The 16422-nt window shown below is 43.4% G+C and overlaps 1 protein-coding gene across 4 annotated transcripts in view; it reads left to right on the forward strand.

Moving 5' to 3' along the window:
- Positions 1-16422, forward strand: part of PCID2 (PCI domain containing 2) — a 39640-nt gene that overhangs the window by 19690 nt on the left and 3528 nt on the right. For 2 of the 4 annotated variants that reach the window (XM_017861772.1, XM_017861774.1), the window contains exons 7-13: positions 3768-3871; positions 9353-9428; positions 10160-10301; positions 14073-14173; positions 15066-15139; positions 15255-15380; positions 16206-16329. In XM_017861772.1, the coding sequence (XP_017717261.1) occupies positions 3768-3871; positions 9353-9428; positions 10160-10301; positions 14073-14173; positions 15066-15139; positions 15255-15380; positions 16206-16329 (747 nt within the window). Of the gene's footprint in view, positions 1-3767; positions 3872-9352; positions 9429-10159; positions 10302-14072; positions 14174-15065; positions 15140-15254; positions 15381-16205; positions 16334-16422 lie in introns of all 4 variants that reach the window. The other 2 variants (XM_017861776.1, XM_017861775.1) reach the window with 2 other exon arrangements.

Consider the following 16422-nt stretch of genomic DNA (forward strand, 5'->3'; position numbering starts at 1 on the left):
TCTCAAAATAATAAGAGCTATTTATGACAAACCCACAGCCAATATCATACTGAATGGGAAAAAACTGGAAGCATTCCCTTTGAAAACTGGCACAGGCAGGGATGCTCTTTCTCACCACTCCTATTCAACATAGTGTTGAAAGTGCTGGCCAGGGCATTCAGGCAGGAGAGAGAAATAAAGGGTATTTAATTAGGAAAAGAGGAAGTCAAATTGTCCCTGTTTGCAGATGACACAATTGTATATTTAGAAAACCCCATCATCTCAGCCCAAAATCTCCTTAAGCTGATAAGCAATTTCAGCAAAGTCTCAGGATACAAAATCAACATGCAGAAATCACAAGCATTTTTTTTTTTTTTTTTTTTTTTTTTGAGATGGAGTCTCGCTCTGTCGCCCGGGCTGGAGTGCAGTGGCCAGTTCTCAGCTCACTGCAAGCTCCGCCTTCCGGGTTTACGCCATTCTCCTGCCTTAGCCTCCGAGTAGCTGGGACTACAGGCGCCCGCCACCTCGCCCGGCTAGTTTTTTGTATTTTTTAGTAGAGATGGGTTTTCACCGTGTTAGCCAGGATGGTCTTGATCTCCTGACCTTGTGATCCGCCCATCTCGGCCTCCCAAAGTGCTGGGATTACAGGCTTGAGCCACCGTGGGCGGCCAAGCTACCAATGACTTTCTTCACAGAACTGGAAAAAACTAGTTTAAAGTTCATATGTAACCAAAAAAGAGCCCGCATTGCCAAGACAATCCTAAGCCAAAAGAACAAAGCTGGAGGCATCATGCCACCTGACTTCAAACTATACTACAAGGCTACAGTAACCAAAACAGCAGGAAGGCGAACATCACACACCGGGGCCAGTTGTGGGGTGGGGGGAGTGTGGAGGGATAGCATTAGGAGATATACCTAATGTAAATGACAAGTTAATGGGTGTAGCACACCAACGTGGCACATGTATACATATGTAACAAACCTGCATGTTGTGCCCATGTACCCTGGAACTTAAAGTATAATAAAAAATAAAAAAAAGAACCAAATGGAAATTTTAGAACTGAAAAGTGTACTGAAGACCTCAGAGAACTTTTATCTTTGTTATATCTATTTATATTTACGGTATTAGAAATTTTAATTAGAAAAGATTTTTAAAAATTTATTCATTTTAAAGCAACAATAAACCTTTTACATGAAACATAACTGACTTTTTAAATAAAAAATAACTATTTCCAAAACAAAATACTAAGAAAAGTGGTGTCACATCACTTTTGACCTCTTTGATGCCTAGTTCAGCAGAAGCCATCTGGTTCTCTTGCCTGCTTCTGCACTTACTCTGTTGCAGTACACTGTTTTTAGTAAAGTATTTCTCTGCCTGATGCTGAAAGGCTACATCACAAAGACGTAGATGGAAAAGAGAGGAATATTCTCCTAGGCTTTCCAGACCATTGAGATAATGCTTTGACTCTACATATGAAAACTCCAAGAGGCAGTTTTTTTTAAAAGGTTAGTTACCATGTGGCTTCTGAAGAGTCCCAATAAACTTTTTCTATCTTTACACTAAAATCCACTGATCTGCCTAAAGCACTTTGAATGGATTTCATAGTATCTTGTGTCAGTCATGTCTTAGTCCATTTGGGCTGCTGTAAGAAAATACTATAAACTGGGTGGCTTGTAACCAACAAACATTTATGTCTCACAGTTCTGGAGGCAGGGAGGTCCAAGATCAAGTCACCAGCAGATTGAGTGTCTGATGAAAAGGGCTGCTTCCTGCCTCAAAGCACCTTCTTGCTGTGTCTGCACGTGGTAGATGGGGCAAAGGATCGCTTCAAATCCCATTCCTGACAGCTTCATCTTCATGACCTCATCACCTCCCAGAGGCCTCTGTTCCAAACACCGTCACTTTGAGGGTTAGGATTTCAGCATGAGTTTTGGAGGGGACACAAACATTCAGACCATAGCAGACCATTTGGAGAGTATTGTCTTACTGAGCCATGCAGCAACTCCCAAGTGTTGGCACACCACTGTTAAAAACCCAACCCCCAAACCCCTGCCTTTCTTAACATCTACAGGGGCCTCATCAGAAAAGCCTTGGAGTAAGGAAAAGCTGCAAAACTCACGGTAGTTGATAAAAATTTTCCAGAATTCTGATTTTTCTTGAAAGCACAAATGTCGTTGTTGGCAACCAGTACCATCAGTTGTTTGCCTGGAAGTGACAGATTTGTTTCATTCGTTTTGGAGAGTATGGTCAGCCAGATGCCCAAGCCTGGGTAGCTAGCTGTGTCTGTCTGTCAGTTTTCTGTTCCACAAGAAGCAGTTAGTCCAGCTCACAGCTGTCCAGAGGTTTTCTGTAAACAGCCATGAGATACCCGTGTGCAACAGAATTGCTGTATGCTTCTCATTTCTTCACAAAGAATATAAAAAACGTGTGCTCAAGGACCAAGATATAAGAAAATTCGTATTTACTGCATTATCAAGGACATTTTATTTATTTATTTAGAGATGGTCTTGCTCTGTCACCCAGCTGAAGTACCCTGGCGCAATCATAACTCACTGCAGCCTTGAGTTCCTGGGGCTGAATGAAGCCTCCCACCTCAGCCTCCCGAGTAGCTGGGACTACAGGTGTATGCCACGATACCAGGCAAATTTAATTTTTTTTTTATAAAGGCAGAGTCTTGCCATGTTGCCCAGTCTGGTTTCAAACTCCTGGGCTCAAGTGATTCTCCCACCTCAGCCTCCCGAAAGTGCCAGGATTACAGGTGTGAGCCACTGTGCTTGGCTCACCAAGGACGTTGTTAAAAGGAAACTATTTTTACTGGTTTGTTGATTGATTGATTGATTGATTGATTGATTGCAAAGTGTCTGGTATTTAAGAACATGATGATCACTTGTGTAGTTTGCTGCCGGTGGGGGCACTCCAGCATTTTACCTATTGCTGTTTTTGCACCATCAGTGCAAATGTTAATATAGTAAAAAAAAGACCATGATGGCTTAGTGTTGTCGTGAATATAGTTTGAGCTGTGGGTCATTTGCAAGCCTGTTGTAGGCCTTGCGTTTGTGGAGAACACAAGTGGGAGAAACAGGTTCTTTCTTTAACCAAGGCCATCCTTGCAAATGCGAGGGAAAAATCAGACTCAGCAATGACTTTGGTATTTGTTAAACGTTTTTATTTCAAGCGTTTTGACTAGCCAGCTTCAGGGACTGAAGGAAGAGAGCTCAATCACTTAGTAACATGCAGTGCAGGTTTGAAAAGTTGGTGACTGACTTAACTTGAAATAATTGAAGAAAGATTAGGTTTGTGGAAGAATTGGAATAATACAGACTTCTCAATTTTTAAAAATACTATAGTACATGCTAGCTGATTTCTCCAGAATCTGTCGGGACTTTGGCTCTTAATTGTACCCATTTTTTGCTTTAAGAAATCAATGTTTTGGCTGGGCACAGTGGCTCACGCTTGTAATCCCAACACTTTGGGAGGCCAAGATGAGAGGGTTACTTGGAGTCAGAAGTTCAGGACCAGCCAGAGCAACAAAGTGAGACCCTGTCACTACAAAAAAAAAAACAAAAAAAAAAAACAAAAAAAAACACCCAAACCTAGCCAGGCATGGTGGTGCCTGCTTCCATGGTTCCAGCTCCTCAGGTGGCTGAGGTGGGAAGATGAATGGAGCCCAGGAGGTTGAGGCTGCTGTGAGTGAGGTGTGATTGGGCCACTGCACTCCGGCCTGGGTGACACAGCAAGATCTCGTCTCGGAAAAATGAAATAAAATAAATTTTTTATATTTTATTAGGCAGATCAACAGTTGGTAAAGAAAGGAAAAAGCAAAGTTGGGGACATGTTGGAAAAAGCAGCCGAGTTACTGATGAGCTGTTTCCGGGTCTGTGCCAGCGACACGTGAGTAAGGCCTTGAGGACCGTCGGACGCTGTCGGTCGTGGTTTTTGTCGCAGTGTTCACCCTTTCTGGCCTGTGTTTATTGTTGACGTGTATTTTACTTCTACACATATTGTAATCCCACAGCCATCGTTATTTTTGCTTTAAAAAGTTGATTGTTTTGTAAAAGAAATAAGAGCTGAGGGAAAAAAAGAGTCTTTTCGTTTGCCCACGTTTGACCATGCCTGAAGCTCCTCTCTGCAGGAACCATTTTCCGTCTGGTGCCATTTCCCTTTCCTGAAGCACTTTCTTCCACATTTGCATTTGTTGAGGGTCTGAGGGCAGTGAATCCTCTAAGCTTTCATTTCTCTGAAACTGTCTTTATTTTTTTAAAGAAATTTTCTCTTTTTACCAGTGAAGAAGATTACCATCATTTTTTAAGGCTCCTTTTGCTACATGGAGTCTTGTGGGTTGACAGTTTTTTTCCTTTTGGCACTTTAAAAATGTCATTCCGTCTGGTTTCCTTTGCTTCTGACGAGGCCTTGCCGTCGCTCCCTGTATAGAATGGGTGTTTTTCCTCTGGCTGCGATTTTCTCTTTATCATTTGGCATCAGTCATTTGACTCTGATGTGCATAGTTGGCTTTTTTTTTCTTTAATTTCTCCTGTTTAGGGTTCATTGGGCTTCCTGTATTTGTAAGTTGATGTTTTTAAAAATGTAATATTTTACATTCTTCAACTACTTTTGGCCCCATTTTTTCTCTCCTCTTTCTGGGATTTCAACTGCGTATGTGTTAAATGCGTGATATTATCCCACACAGGCCACTGTTAGTCTCTTTGTTTATTTTTTAACCTTTTTTTTTTTTTTGGAGACAGAGTCTTGCTCTGTCGCCCAGGTTGGAGTGCAGTGGCGCCATCTCAGCTCACTGCAACCTCCGCCTCCTGGGTTCACACCATTCTCCTGCCTTAGCCTCCTGAATAGCTGGGATTACAGGCACATGCCACCACGTCCAGCTAATTTTTGTGTTTTTAGTAGAGATGGGATTTCACCATGTTGGCCAGGCTGGTCTTGAATTTCTGACCTCAAGTGATCCACCCTCCTCGGCCTCCCAAAGTGCTGGGATTGTTGGCGTGAGCCACTGCACCTGGCCTCAATCTTTTTTTTCCTCTCTCCTCCATTTTAGGTAATTTGTATTGACCTGCTTACAAGTTGACTGATCTTTTCTGCCATTATTTATTTTTAAATTCTCAACTTTCCATCTGATTCTACTTTAGAGTTTCCATTTTTTCTTCTAAAACTCCCATCTCTTCACCCAGTATATAATTACATTTATTTGTGAGATTTAGGAAATTTTAAAACAAAGAAAGATTATCAAAGGTATCCATATATAAATAAACAAAAACTATTGTTCCCAGAGAGTAGTTGTTTTAGTCCTCTCGTGTTGCTATAAAGGAATACCTGAGGCTGGGGAATGTAAGAAAAGAGATTTATTTGGCTCACAGTTCTGCAGGTTGCACAAGAAGCATGGTGCTCGTATCTGCTTCTGGTAAGGCCTCAGAGTGCTTCCACTCATGCTAGAAGATGAAGAGGAGCCCACTACATGGCAAGAGAGGAGTCAGGAGATAGAAGGGGAGGCATCAGTCTCTTCTACAACCAGCTCCTTGGGAACGCTCACAGGAGCTCAGAGCGAGAACTCATTCATTACGGCAAGGACAGCACCAAGCCATTCATGAGGCGTTTGCCGCCATGACCCCAAAACCTCCCATTAGGTTCCACCTCCAACAACGGGGATCCTGTTTTAACATGAGGTTTGATGTGGCCAAAAATCCATATCCAAACAATAGCAGTAGCCCAGCCTCTCTTTTCACTCACTGTGTCTGTTGCCAGTAAACTTGGTAGCCTCAAAAGATGGGAACTTTTCCTGTTGGGTGTCATAGATCCAATCCATGAAACCAAAAGTAAGTGTTGAGCAGAGCAAGTTGTATGTAAAGGCCAAGGGATGAAGAAGCAGGAGTGTGACTCACAAATCAACTTCTCTACTCCTGAGGGGTGAGGGGATTGAAATAGAGGGTTTCTTGAATGAAGGGGTTGGACATTGAAAGCAAGGGGAAGAATATTAATCGCTTTTCTGGAAATGGGCGGTGAGCTTCTGGGAGCTGAAGTGCTGCCATCTTTTTGTCCTTTTATGGCTTCTCCTCATCATTGTCGTGCTGATTGTCAGCCGTTGTGGCACTGGTGGGAGTGTCACTGAGCATGAAAATGAGATTGTAATGAAATTGGAGGCTCTGCAAAGGCCAGGTGGACTTCCACTTAGCATCCTGCTGATCTTAGCTGGTTTAACCAAGGAGGAGCCTCTGACCTCAGGCGTCCTATTGCTGAAGATAACCAGAGTTTGAGTTGTGCAACTGTTCAGCCAAGCCTGCAAGATGTATAGTACTGTGGGGATACTATACCCAGCCTCGCTTCAGAACTTTCCTTCCAAGGCTGGACTGTAGAAAAGTCCTTCCTATGCCATGGCACTTTCCCACTGAGGCCTCCCATGAGTGCCGTTTCCTTTGCTGGAAGGTTCTCCTCGACTCCTGGCTGTCTACGCTCGTTTAAAGGTTTCCGCCTTCTCTAAAGCCTCTCGCTGCTGGACTTCACAGTGGATCAGATTTCCCTTTTATAAACATTCATAGCAGACTGTACATTTCTTTCACTGCGTTTACCGAATGATTGATGACTGTGTAGGTGATGTGTATTTGATTGCCAAGTGCGTGAGGGCCTGGGCCTTCTCCATCACTCGCGCTCCTTGCACTCCAGGAGCTCAGTGTTTTTTTTTTTTTTTTTTTTTTTTTTGAGACGGAGTCTCGCTCTGTCGCCCAGGCTGGAGTGCAGTGGCCGGATCTCAGCTCACTGCAAGCTCCGCCTCCCGGGTTTACGCCATTCTCCCGCCTCAGCCTCCCAAGTAGCTGGGACTACAGGCGCCCGCCACCTCGCCCGGCTAGTTTTTTGTATTTGTTAGTAGAGACGAGGTTTCACCATGTTCGCCAGGATGGTCTCGATCTCCTGACCTCGTGATCCGCCCGTCTCGGCCTCCCAAAGTGCTGGGATTACAGGCTTGAGCCACCGCGCCCGGCCAATCAGTGTTTCTTAAATGAATACTTGAAATTTTGCTTGGTGGTATATTCCTGCACAGCAGTGATCTTCATGACCTTTGATTAGGCAGTGGCTTCTCAGATACGACAACAAAAGCATAAGCAACCAAAGGAAAAAATAAATTGGACTTCATCAAAATTAAAAACTTTGGACTTCAAAGGACATTCTCAAAAAAGTAAAAAACAATCATAAACTATCAAATAATACATCTGGTAAGGGCCTAATATCCAGAATATATAAAGAACTATTACAACTCAACAGTAAAAAGACAATCCAATTTTAAAATGGTTAAAGAATTTGAAAAATCTGCCAAACAAAATACACAAGTGGCCAGTAAGTGCATGAAAAGATGCTCAACATCATTAGTCACCAATGACTAATGCATCAGTCACTTGAAATGCAAATCAGAACCTCCGAGAGCTGCCAGTCCACACCCAGCGGTAGGACTGTAATCAGAAAGATGGGCAGCGCCAGCGAGGATGCAGAGACTGGAGCCTCGTACACATTGCCAGGGGAACAAAACCAGTGCAGCTGCTGTGCAGAAACGGGAAGGCAGTTCCTCAAAGTTGAATGTAGAGCTGCCGTGTGACCCATCATTTCCACCCCGAGGGGACACTCAGAAGACAGAGGCAAAAATCCAGTGACATCTTTCCCCTTGGGGTTTGCTTTCGTCACACACTCTCCAATAGAGGTCATTGTTCCTGGTGCCAGACCAGCTACGATATTACCATACGTGCAGCATTTTATGTGACTTACATAGTACTTGTGTGTTTTGTTTGGTTTTCCCGTAACTCTTTGAAGTCATAGAACAGTATTATCATTTGTCTCCGTTTTCAGATGAGGAAAACGAGACCTGGAGACACTCTTGTTTGAGGTCATACACTAGGGAGTGATAAAAGTCACAGAGCCGCTTAGAGCAGCTCACAGGCAGTTATACAACAGGCTTTGACATTTTAAAATTGTATTTTTACATTATTTTAAGTGTTTCTATATGGCCACATTTTGGTCTTTAAGAGTAATTTTATGTTCTCTGGCTTGTAAACCACCTGCTTGTTTTCTGTACTTGGCACTTTTGTATTTTTGTGCCTTGACTCTGAGTGATTTTCTCATTTTGTTGTGTACTTCCATAAACCTAGATGGCATGGCCTAGTACACACCACCACTGTGTGGAGTAGCCTGTGGCTCCCAGGCTGCCAGGAGCAAGAGCAGCCCTTGTGTGGCCACACTGAATGCTGTAACAGGCAACCGGAACACAATGGGAATTATTTGTGTTTCTAAACATATCTAAACACCGAAAAGATGCAGTAAAAATACAGTATGAGAATCTGTAGGACCGCCATCTCAATGGTCATCTGTAGTTGACCAAAATGTTGTGTAACATGTGACTATTTCCAAGTTAATTGCAGACAGAGGCACACCCCCCCACCCAGGTGCTTCAGTTTCTGTTTCTTCAGTCTTTTGAGGTAAATTTACATGCAGCGAACTACCTACTGTATTATCTGTCTGCTTGCTGTTGAGGTGTAGGACAGTGAACTACCTACGATACTATCTGTCTGCTTGCTGTTGAGGTATAGGACAGTGAACTACCTACGATACTATCTGTCTGCTTGCTGTTGAGGTGTAGGACATGATTAACTACCTACAGTATTATCTGTCTGCTTGCTGTTGAGGTGTAGGACATGATTGTCAACCCAGAAGCTTCCCTCATCCCTCATTTGGGGCAGGCCCTTTCTGCTGTCCGGGTTTGTTCCACTGTGGGTCACTTCCTGCCTTTCTGGTGACGTCATGTAGATGGACGTCCACAGTGTGTACTTTCTGTGTCTTCCTTGGTGGGACTCATCCTCTTTGTGCGTTTTACTGGTTCGTTTTGTTGTCCTGATGAGAAGGTATTTTTCCATTTTTCTTTTCTTTTTTTGTTTTTGTTTTTTGAGACGGAGTCATGCTCTGTCACCCAGGCTGAAATGCATTGGCCCGGGTTCAAGTGATTCTTCAGCCTCAGCCTCCTGAGTAGCCAGGATTACAGGCGCGCACCACTATGCCCTATTTTCCATTTTCAAAATGGTTTATAACAGTTAACTTTTACACATTGTTACTGCAAACGAGGCAGTTTTTAGCTGGTGACGCGGAGGGAGGATGTTACTCAAGTAGTTAATTGGGATTTTCCTGGTTTGCTTTTTCTTTCATTTTTACCCATCAGGTAAGACATCTTTTTTCATAATGTTATTTTGTTTGATGAATATGACTTGATATGAATATGACTTGAGCTTTGGTACTTTACCTCAAGATACTAATTTGTTTAGGCAGTTTATTTTGTGAAATAAAATTTTTATTTGCTATGTAACTTAAAAAAAAATTATTTCCCCATAGCCGTGCTGGTATAGAGGACTCTAAGAAGTGGGGCATGCTGTTTCTGGTGAATCAGTTGTTTAAAATCTACTTCAAGGTGCGCTTCTGTTTGAATTCTTTCTGTCTTTACAATTTTCCATTCTCCTTGTCCTCCCACATATCATATATGGTTAGCTAGCCTCCCTGGCGTTGCTTGCGAAATGGTCATAACCGTATTCCTAGTCTTAATAGCGAACCTTTGTTGAATGCCTGCTGGGGCAAGGCGCTGTTCTGCATGTCTCCTGTTGACAACCGGCCTCTGAGGCCAGCGCGCCTGGCCCTGGGGAGACGAAGGCACCTGCGTCTGAAGCAGCTGGCCCGGAGTGGTGAACTTGGACTTTCAGTGCAGGCGGTTTCACTCCAGAGCCTTTTGTCTTCTGTGGTCGTAATTAACTATGGAAAAGCAGGCGTATAGATGGATAGATGGATACAGAAACCATTGCCACATAAAGTCAGTCAGGTGAAGAGCAGCCCATCGTGTGTCAGCAGCTGGGCCTTGTGCCTTTTGTCCAGGGCTTTCCACTCCTGTAGAGCACCCCACCTTCCTGCCGGTGCTGCATAAGCACAGGCTCCTGCAGGGCTGTGCCACCTGGAACGGCTTCCCAGCGCCTCCCAGGGTGAATGTCGTCTACAATGGCTGCTTTCTGTTTTGGTTTTTATTATCATATAAATAATTTTTGTGATATAATAGGTTTTGCAGTTTGCATTTTGAGGAGACATGCATAGTAATTTGTTTTACCCCGTTTTTGTTGTTTTTAAATATTTTAAATGGATTGTTATTCATTATAGATCAACAAACTCCATTTATGTAAACCCCTAATTAGAGCAATTGACAGCTCAAACCTGAAAGACGATTACAGCACTGCACAGAGAGTAACATACAAATACTACGTTGGACGCAAGGCCATGTTTGACAGTGACTTTAAGCAAGGTATGTTGCTAATCTTTTTTTCCCAGTATTTTAAATAAGACGTTGCATTCTGAACAACTTTGAATAATATAGTTTCAGAGAACACAATTACTGTATTTTATTTTTAAGGGTAGAATATTTGTGTAAATACAGATCAACTTATATATACATATTTGACACCAAAGCTGATGAAATAAAGGGAAATTATATTGAAGGTTCTTCATCCACACTGCATCTCTGAAGTGCATGCTGGAGTCTTGCAGGCATCACAGACATCCTTTCTGAGTTCACTCAGCATGACTGTTTTCGGAATAGAATGCAAATCATTGTCTTCTCTATTTGCCTTTTGACCCTGTAATAGATGCTGGTTATGTTGACATAGGAAATGGAGATTAGGACAACATTTAGTTCAGCGACTGACTAAACGACCTACAAATCCCACATGGAATGACTTAGAAGCAGGGGATATGCCGTTGGACCTGGCATCAGAGCTCACGTTTAAACAGCCTCGTGCAGTGTGTTGCTGCCTCACCTGACATTATTGTATTAGTTTATGTTGGTAACTTTCTCAAGAACAGGAAACTAGTCCTTTCTTCTTTTTGTAATTTTCTTATTGGCTGTCGTGGCATCATTCTTTGTGATGTCCTCTGTTGTACTGAGACCAGACTTTAAACTCTTCTTCAGCTATTTGCTGAGCACACAGCCCCAAGTACATGAAGCAACATAACTTTAGGCAATGCAAGATCAATAACAGCCCTTTCCTAAGGATGCTGTGGCTTTTTATTCTATGGGCTTGTATAGACTGACCATTTCCTTTCACAGTTTTTTTTTTTTTTTTTTTTTTTTTGAGACGGAGTCTCGCTCTGTCACCCAGGCTGGAGTGCAGTGGCCGGATCTCAGCTCACTGCAAGCTCCGCCTCCCAGGTTTACGCCATTCTCCTGCCTCAGCCTCCCGAGTAGCTGAGACTACAGGCGCCCGCCACCTCGACCAGCTAGTTTTTTGTATTTTTTAGTAGAGACAGGGTTTCACCGTGTTAGCCAGGATGGTCTGGATCTCCTGACCTTGTGATCCGCCCGTCTCGGCCTCCCAAAGTGCTGAGATTACAGGCTTGAGCCACCGCGCCCGGCCTCCTTTCACAGTTTTTACTGTATAGGCTTATATAGTCTGACTGTTGATTTCCTTTCACAGTTTTTAGTAGATCTAGGGCTTTTAAAGAAGGGCTTTTCTTATCTGTTCCTCTCTTTTTTTTCTCTCTTAACATGAAGCATAAAGGTAGAGAAACTTTTAAATTCTATCCTATTGGATTTTATTAAGACTGATTTTTTTTCTTCTGAGGATGCATTAGGTGGTATTTTTGAATACCTAACATAGCCAGAAATGATTATTAATATTGATGCGACATATTCATAGTTTCTGACATCTTTAGAGCTAAAAACTTTATTTAAGTCTGTGTCATCCACCCCTTTTGTTTGACCGTAAAAGAAATAGAAAGCCATTGAGAGTGTGATGTTCTGAGATTACTGAGCGATTCTGTGTCCCCAAAAAGCCAGCGCCGGCCGTAGATCTTCTGCTTGTAGCTCAGAGATGCTGTTTCCATTGGACTGCCAGGAATTCCTAGAGCCGTGATTGTATTTAAGTGGATAAAATGTCTGCAAAGATCGTGGTGATTTTCTTCCCTGTGATTTTATATTATTTATGTAAGAGAATATTTGGAGTATCTCAGTTGTTGTATACTTTCATTAATTTATTAATTTCAGAGATTTATACCCCACTAGATATTTTCGACTCCAACCAAAATATATTATTTGATGCAAAATGACTAAGGTTCCCTCAAAGACAGCAGAAAAATCTCAGCTTGCTTTAACTATTAGAAAATGCATTTTTTACCTGGGTGCAGTGGCCCACGCCTGTAATCCCAGCACTTTGGGAGGCCGAAGCGGGTGGATCACAAGGTCAGGAGATCGAGACCATGGTGAAACGCCATCTCTACTAAAATACAAAAAATTAGCCGGGCGCGGTGGCGGGCGCCTGTAGTCCCAGCTACTCGGGAGGCTGAGGCAGGAGAATGGCGTGAACCCGGGAGGCAGAGCTTGCAGTGAGCCGAGATCGTGCCCCTGCACTCCAGCCTGAGTGACAGAGCAAGATTCCATCTCAAAAAAAAAAAAAAGAAAATGCATTTTTGGCCTTTTGGGGCGCTGTTTGGCCATGTTTTTAATTCCTGCATTGGTTTGTGTTTTTGTGTTGTGTACGGGGGATCAGGAGGTTTCCTTTGTACCGATGGATGTCATCCTGGCTAACTGTTGTAAACCCTTTTTCCGTCCTCTAAAAAATTACAATTAGGCGGGCTTTTTTGGGTGGCGGGACCTTGTTGTTAGTTTTTTTGAGTGAGGCTGGGGAATGGGGCGGGACCGGGGAGGGCGGAGCTTTGCAGGTGAGCCGGAGATCGCGCCCACTGCATTCCAGCCTGGGCGACACAGTGAGACTCCGTCTCAAGAAAAAAAAAAAAAAAGAAAATGCATTTTGTACATCCAGGAGAATTTGAGATTACCTTGGGCAGTAGCAAAGGTACACTTTTTAGAGGCTAGGTTGCAAAAGTCAAACTGGCAGCGGGTGGGATACTGCAGACTCTGAGTGAATCCTTGTTCCTTGGTCTCAGCCCCACAGGGCTCCTCATGGATCATGGCTTTGTGGTTTGGAAGCAACACTGGCCCCACAGCGTTCACGCTTACTGTGCAAGACTGGTTGCTTTTTGTGCCAATGTGGCCACACAGTTTAGGAGCAGAGGCAGTATGTGGTCTCAGTGTGGGTTCCCTAGGCCTCAACCCAGACCCTAGGGCCTGTTGCTTCTGGTGACCCATTCTGCATAAGGGAGGGCCTCTGCAGCTCTGAGCATCTCTGTTCTCTTGTATTTGGGACTCAATATCACTGCTCAGGAAGAACTTACATAAACAGGAACATCTCACTTTCCTAATTCTTGACCCAAACCCAGCCTTAGCAAAGCCTCTTCCCATCACCTCGGGAGAATGTGGAATCATTGTCCAGAAACCCCTGACGTTTCCTCTGCCTTCAGCTTTCCGGCCTCAGGACGAGGCTCAGCTCCTGCCTGTTCTGAGAGTTCCTCGCACGGGCGAGCTCTCCACAGGCCTGTCATGTGCAGTTCATAGGATTAATCTTGACAAATAGAATTACTTTTGTATTTTGAAATCTATTAAATTCAAATCTGTTTTACATGAAATGGAATCCTTTTTTAAGATTGCTGTCAGGACACAATCAATATATGTTAATAAGAATTTTTTAAAGCATGTGGTCATTTGAAATAGAAGATATATGATCACTAATTATATGTTAAGCTGGAGGATGGTCTTTCACTAAGTTATTTTCATTCTGTTGAATTATGAGTGATTAAAATGTATTGTGAAAGTACATTTTAAATACGTCTTTGTATTTTCATTAATGTAGAAATCATCTGAGCAGGGTCAAACTTTTAAAATGTTATCATAATGGCTTGCCAGATGACCTTAGGCAAATCAGAATCTCTGTGAAAGTTAGTTTCTTCAGTTTTTCTCTGTTAAGTAGGACTTCCCAGGCAGTTCCTGTTGAATTTGGGGTTATAGATTTTACTTAAGGAAAGTCATTGATCACAGAAATGAAACCAGGCTGATATTTTTTGAGATAATAAAGGGAGGGGGCTTTTGCCTTTTAAATCAGGAGACAGTGGTAGAATACGGAGCAGGAAAGGGCCTGAAGCAGGTGCGTTGGTCTTACGCGTGCTGGCTCTGCCTTCTTTGCAGCCGAGGAGTACCTGTCGTTTGCCTTTGAGCATTGTCACCGTTCTAGTCAAAAGAACAAAAGGATGATTCTGATCTATTTGCTTCCAGTAAAAATGCTATTGGTGAGTGGTTGTTACTCCCTGTTTATAGATCCTGGTTTTTTCACAAAGTTGACAGCTGATAGGCTTTTTAGAACCTAGCAGACAGTGGTTGATCACAGCCTGAGCTGTGTATGAGCGCACCCCAAAATAAAGAAGGAGCATACACTGTGTGTGGCCGAAACCCAGAGCTTCATGCCTTACGCCTCCAGGTCCTTCTAGAAAAGCTTTCCCTGTGTCCTGTTTCCCTTTAAAGTATTTAGCTCGACAGTTTAATATTCATGTGACAAAATAAGTACCTATTATTTGTATTACTCCCTTAAAACCTAAGTTAAAAGCAGTGGATTCACCGAGAAAGAAAAATGTCATTTCAACCTCTCTCTGGGTATTTCATTTAGTTACTAAAATGTATTTTTGATACTTGAAATAACTGGCAAGTTAATTGACCGAGAAAAGCATTACACACAGCTGGCTAAAGCTTCTGTAATTCCAAATGGATTGTGATGGAGAAGTGCTGCTGTCACCTTGCCCTCCCCACCTCTCACCCTATTTAAGAGACAGCCAGTGTCAAATTCTTAGCTGATTCTTCTGGAAGCTACCTCCGTATTCCTAGATCGCATGCTTATACTCGCATTTCTTCAGTTATCACTCTCCTGTTATAGAAATGCGAAGAAATGTGAGAAGGTCAAGATCAAGGTCACGTGTCATGGCATGACGAAAGTGTATTGCACCAGGTGTTCTGATTTCTAGACCAGTGTTGTTTTCCTAATGGACTGTGATGTGTTTAATCTTGGACATTCTAAGAAGCTCAGGTTGCAATTTTCTTAAAACTTAATTCCTTGATATGAATGTTTATCAAAGACAATTTTGTCAAAAATGAAAGCGTTTTCATTCTAGAAAACTGACTCTGTCTTAGGGTCACATGCCCACTGTTGAGCTCCTGAAAAAGTATCACCTGATGCAGTTTGCGGAAGTAACCAGAGCTGTGAGGTAGAGTATGCTATGCTTTCTGTTTGGGGTTTTAAAAATGCAAGCCTGGTGAGAGTTGACATGCATGCTGTGTGAGAAACTCACCCTCCTTCTGACGCTCATCCCCCCTCACCAGCGAGGGCAACCTGCTGCTGCTGCACGAGGCGCTGGCGAAGCACGAGGCCTTCTTCATTCGCTGTGGGATCTTCCTCATCCTGGAGAAACTGAAGATTATCACCTACAGGAACCTCTTTAAGAAAGTGTAAGCGTTTTCCCAGCACACTGGGCTCCCAGTGCGGCTCTCGGCAGAGCAGTCAGACGTCCAGGGCCGTTGCAGGCTAAGAGAGGAGGCTACCGTGTGGGCAGGGTGGTCCTCTTCCTTCCGCTGTGTGGGATAAAATGAAGCCTCCGCCCACTGCCTGCTGGGGCCCTGCGCGGAGACGCGTGAGTAGCACAAGCTGTGCCTCGACTTCTGGGGGAGGTAAGCAGGTTCTGTGTGAGAAGACGACTTGAGAACATCAGCCCTGAGAACCGCGGTACCACATTTCATCAGACCACATAGGACTTGCCACTCACTCCCCTCCCTTAGTCCTGACCAAGCAGCCCTCCCAGCCACTCCGCCTGTCACAAAGGCAGATGCAGAGATCGTCATTCGTTTCCTCACATGTCTTCTGAGTCCTCGTCCCAGCAGGATCTCAGTTCAGTAAACTTCAGGCCAAGGCCAACTTTGTACAGAGCTGTGGGTAACACATCACAAAGAGTAGGGACCCTATTTCGCTGAATCCATGAGACACAGCCTGTTGTCAGGTGCTTCCTGATTTCAGGGAGATTAAAATGTGAAAAAAACGCACCTTAGATTAATGAAATACTTAGAAAATAATTAAAAACTGTATTTGTACTAGTGACTTTTTTAAGATTGAAAAGTCACATTAGATTTAATAGCTCTTTGAGAGTGTATTTTAGAGTTTAATAGGTGGGAATTTTTGTACTCCTTTAGAACACTGGCTTATTAAAAGGTGCCTTTTCTTGGCTGCGGAGTGCTGCGTCCTGTCAGTAACCGCAGTGCCCGTCTCCTCCCCTCTTCCAGGTATTTGTTACTGAAAACACACCAGCTGTCTCTGGATGCTTTTCTGGTTGCCTTGAAATTCATGCAGGTGGAGGACGTGGACATTGACGAAGTTCAGTGTATTCTGGCTAACTTGATATACATGGTGTGTGAGTCCTAGTTTTGATTTAAGCAGCTACTCACAGCAGGATTCAGCCCAGAGTTTGAAGCCTCAGTGTGGTGGGGTTAAAATTGTTAA

This window comes from Rhinopithecus bieti, unplaced genomic scaffold (assembly GCF_001698545.2).
Source record: "Rhinopithecus bieti isolate Rb0 unplaced genomic scaffold, ASM169854v2 scaffold_62034, whole genome shotgun sequence".
Taxonomy (NCBI): domain Eukaryota; kingdom Metazoa; phylum Chordata; class Mammalia; order Primates; family Cercopithecidae; genus Rhinopithecus; species Rhinopithecus bieti.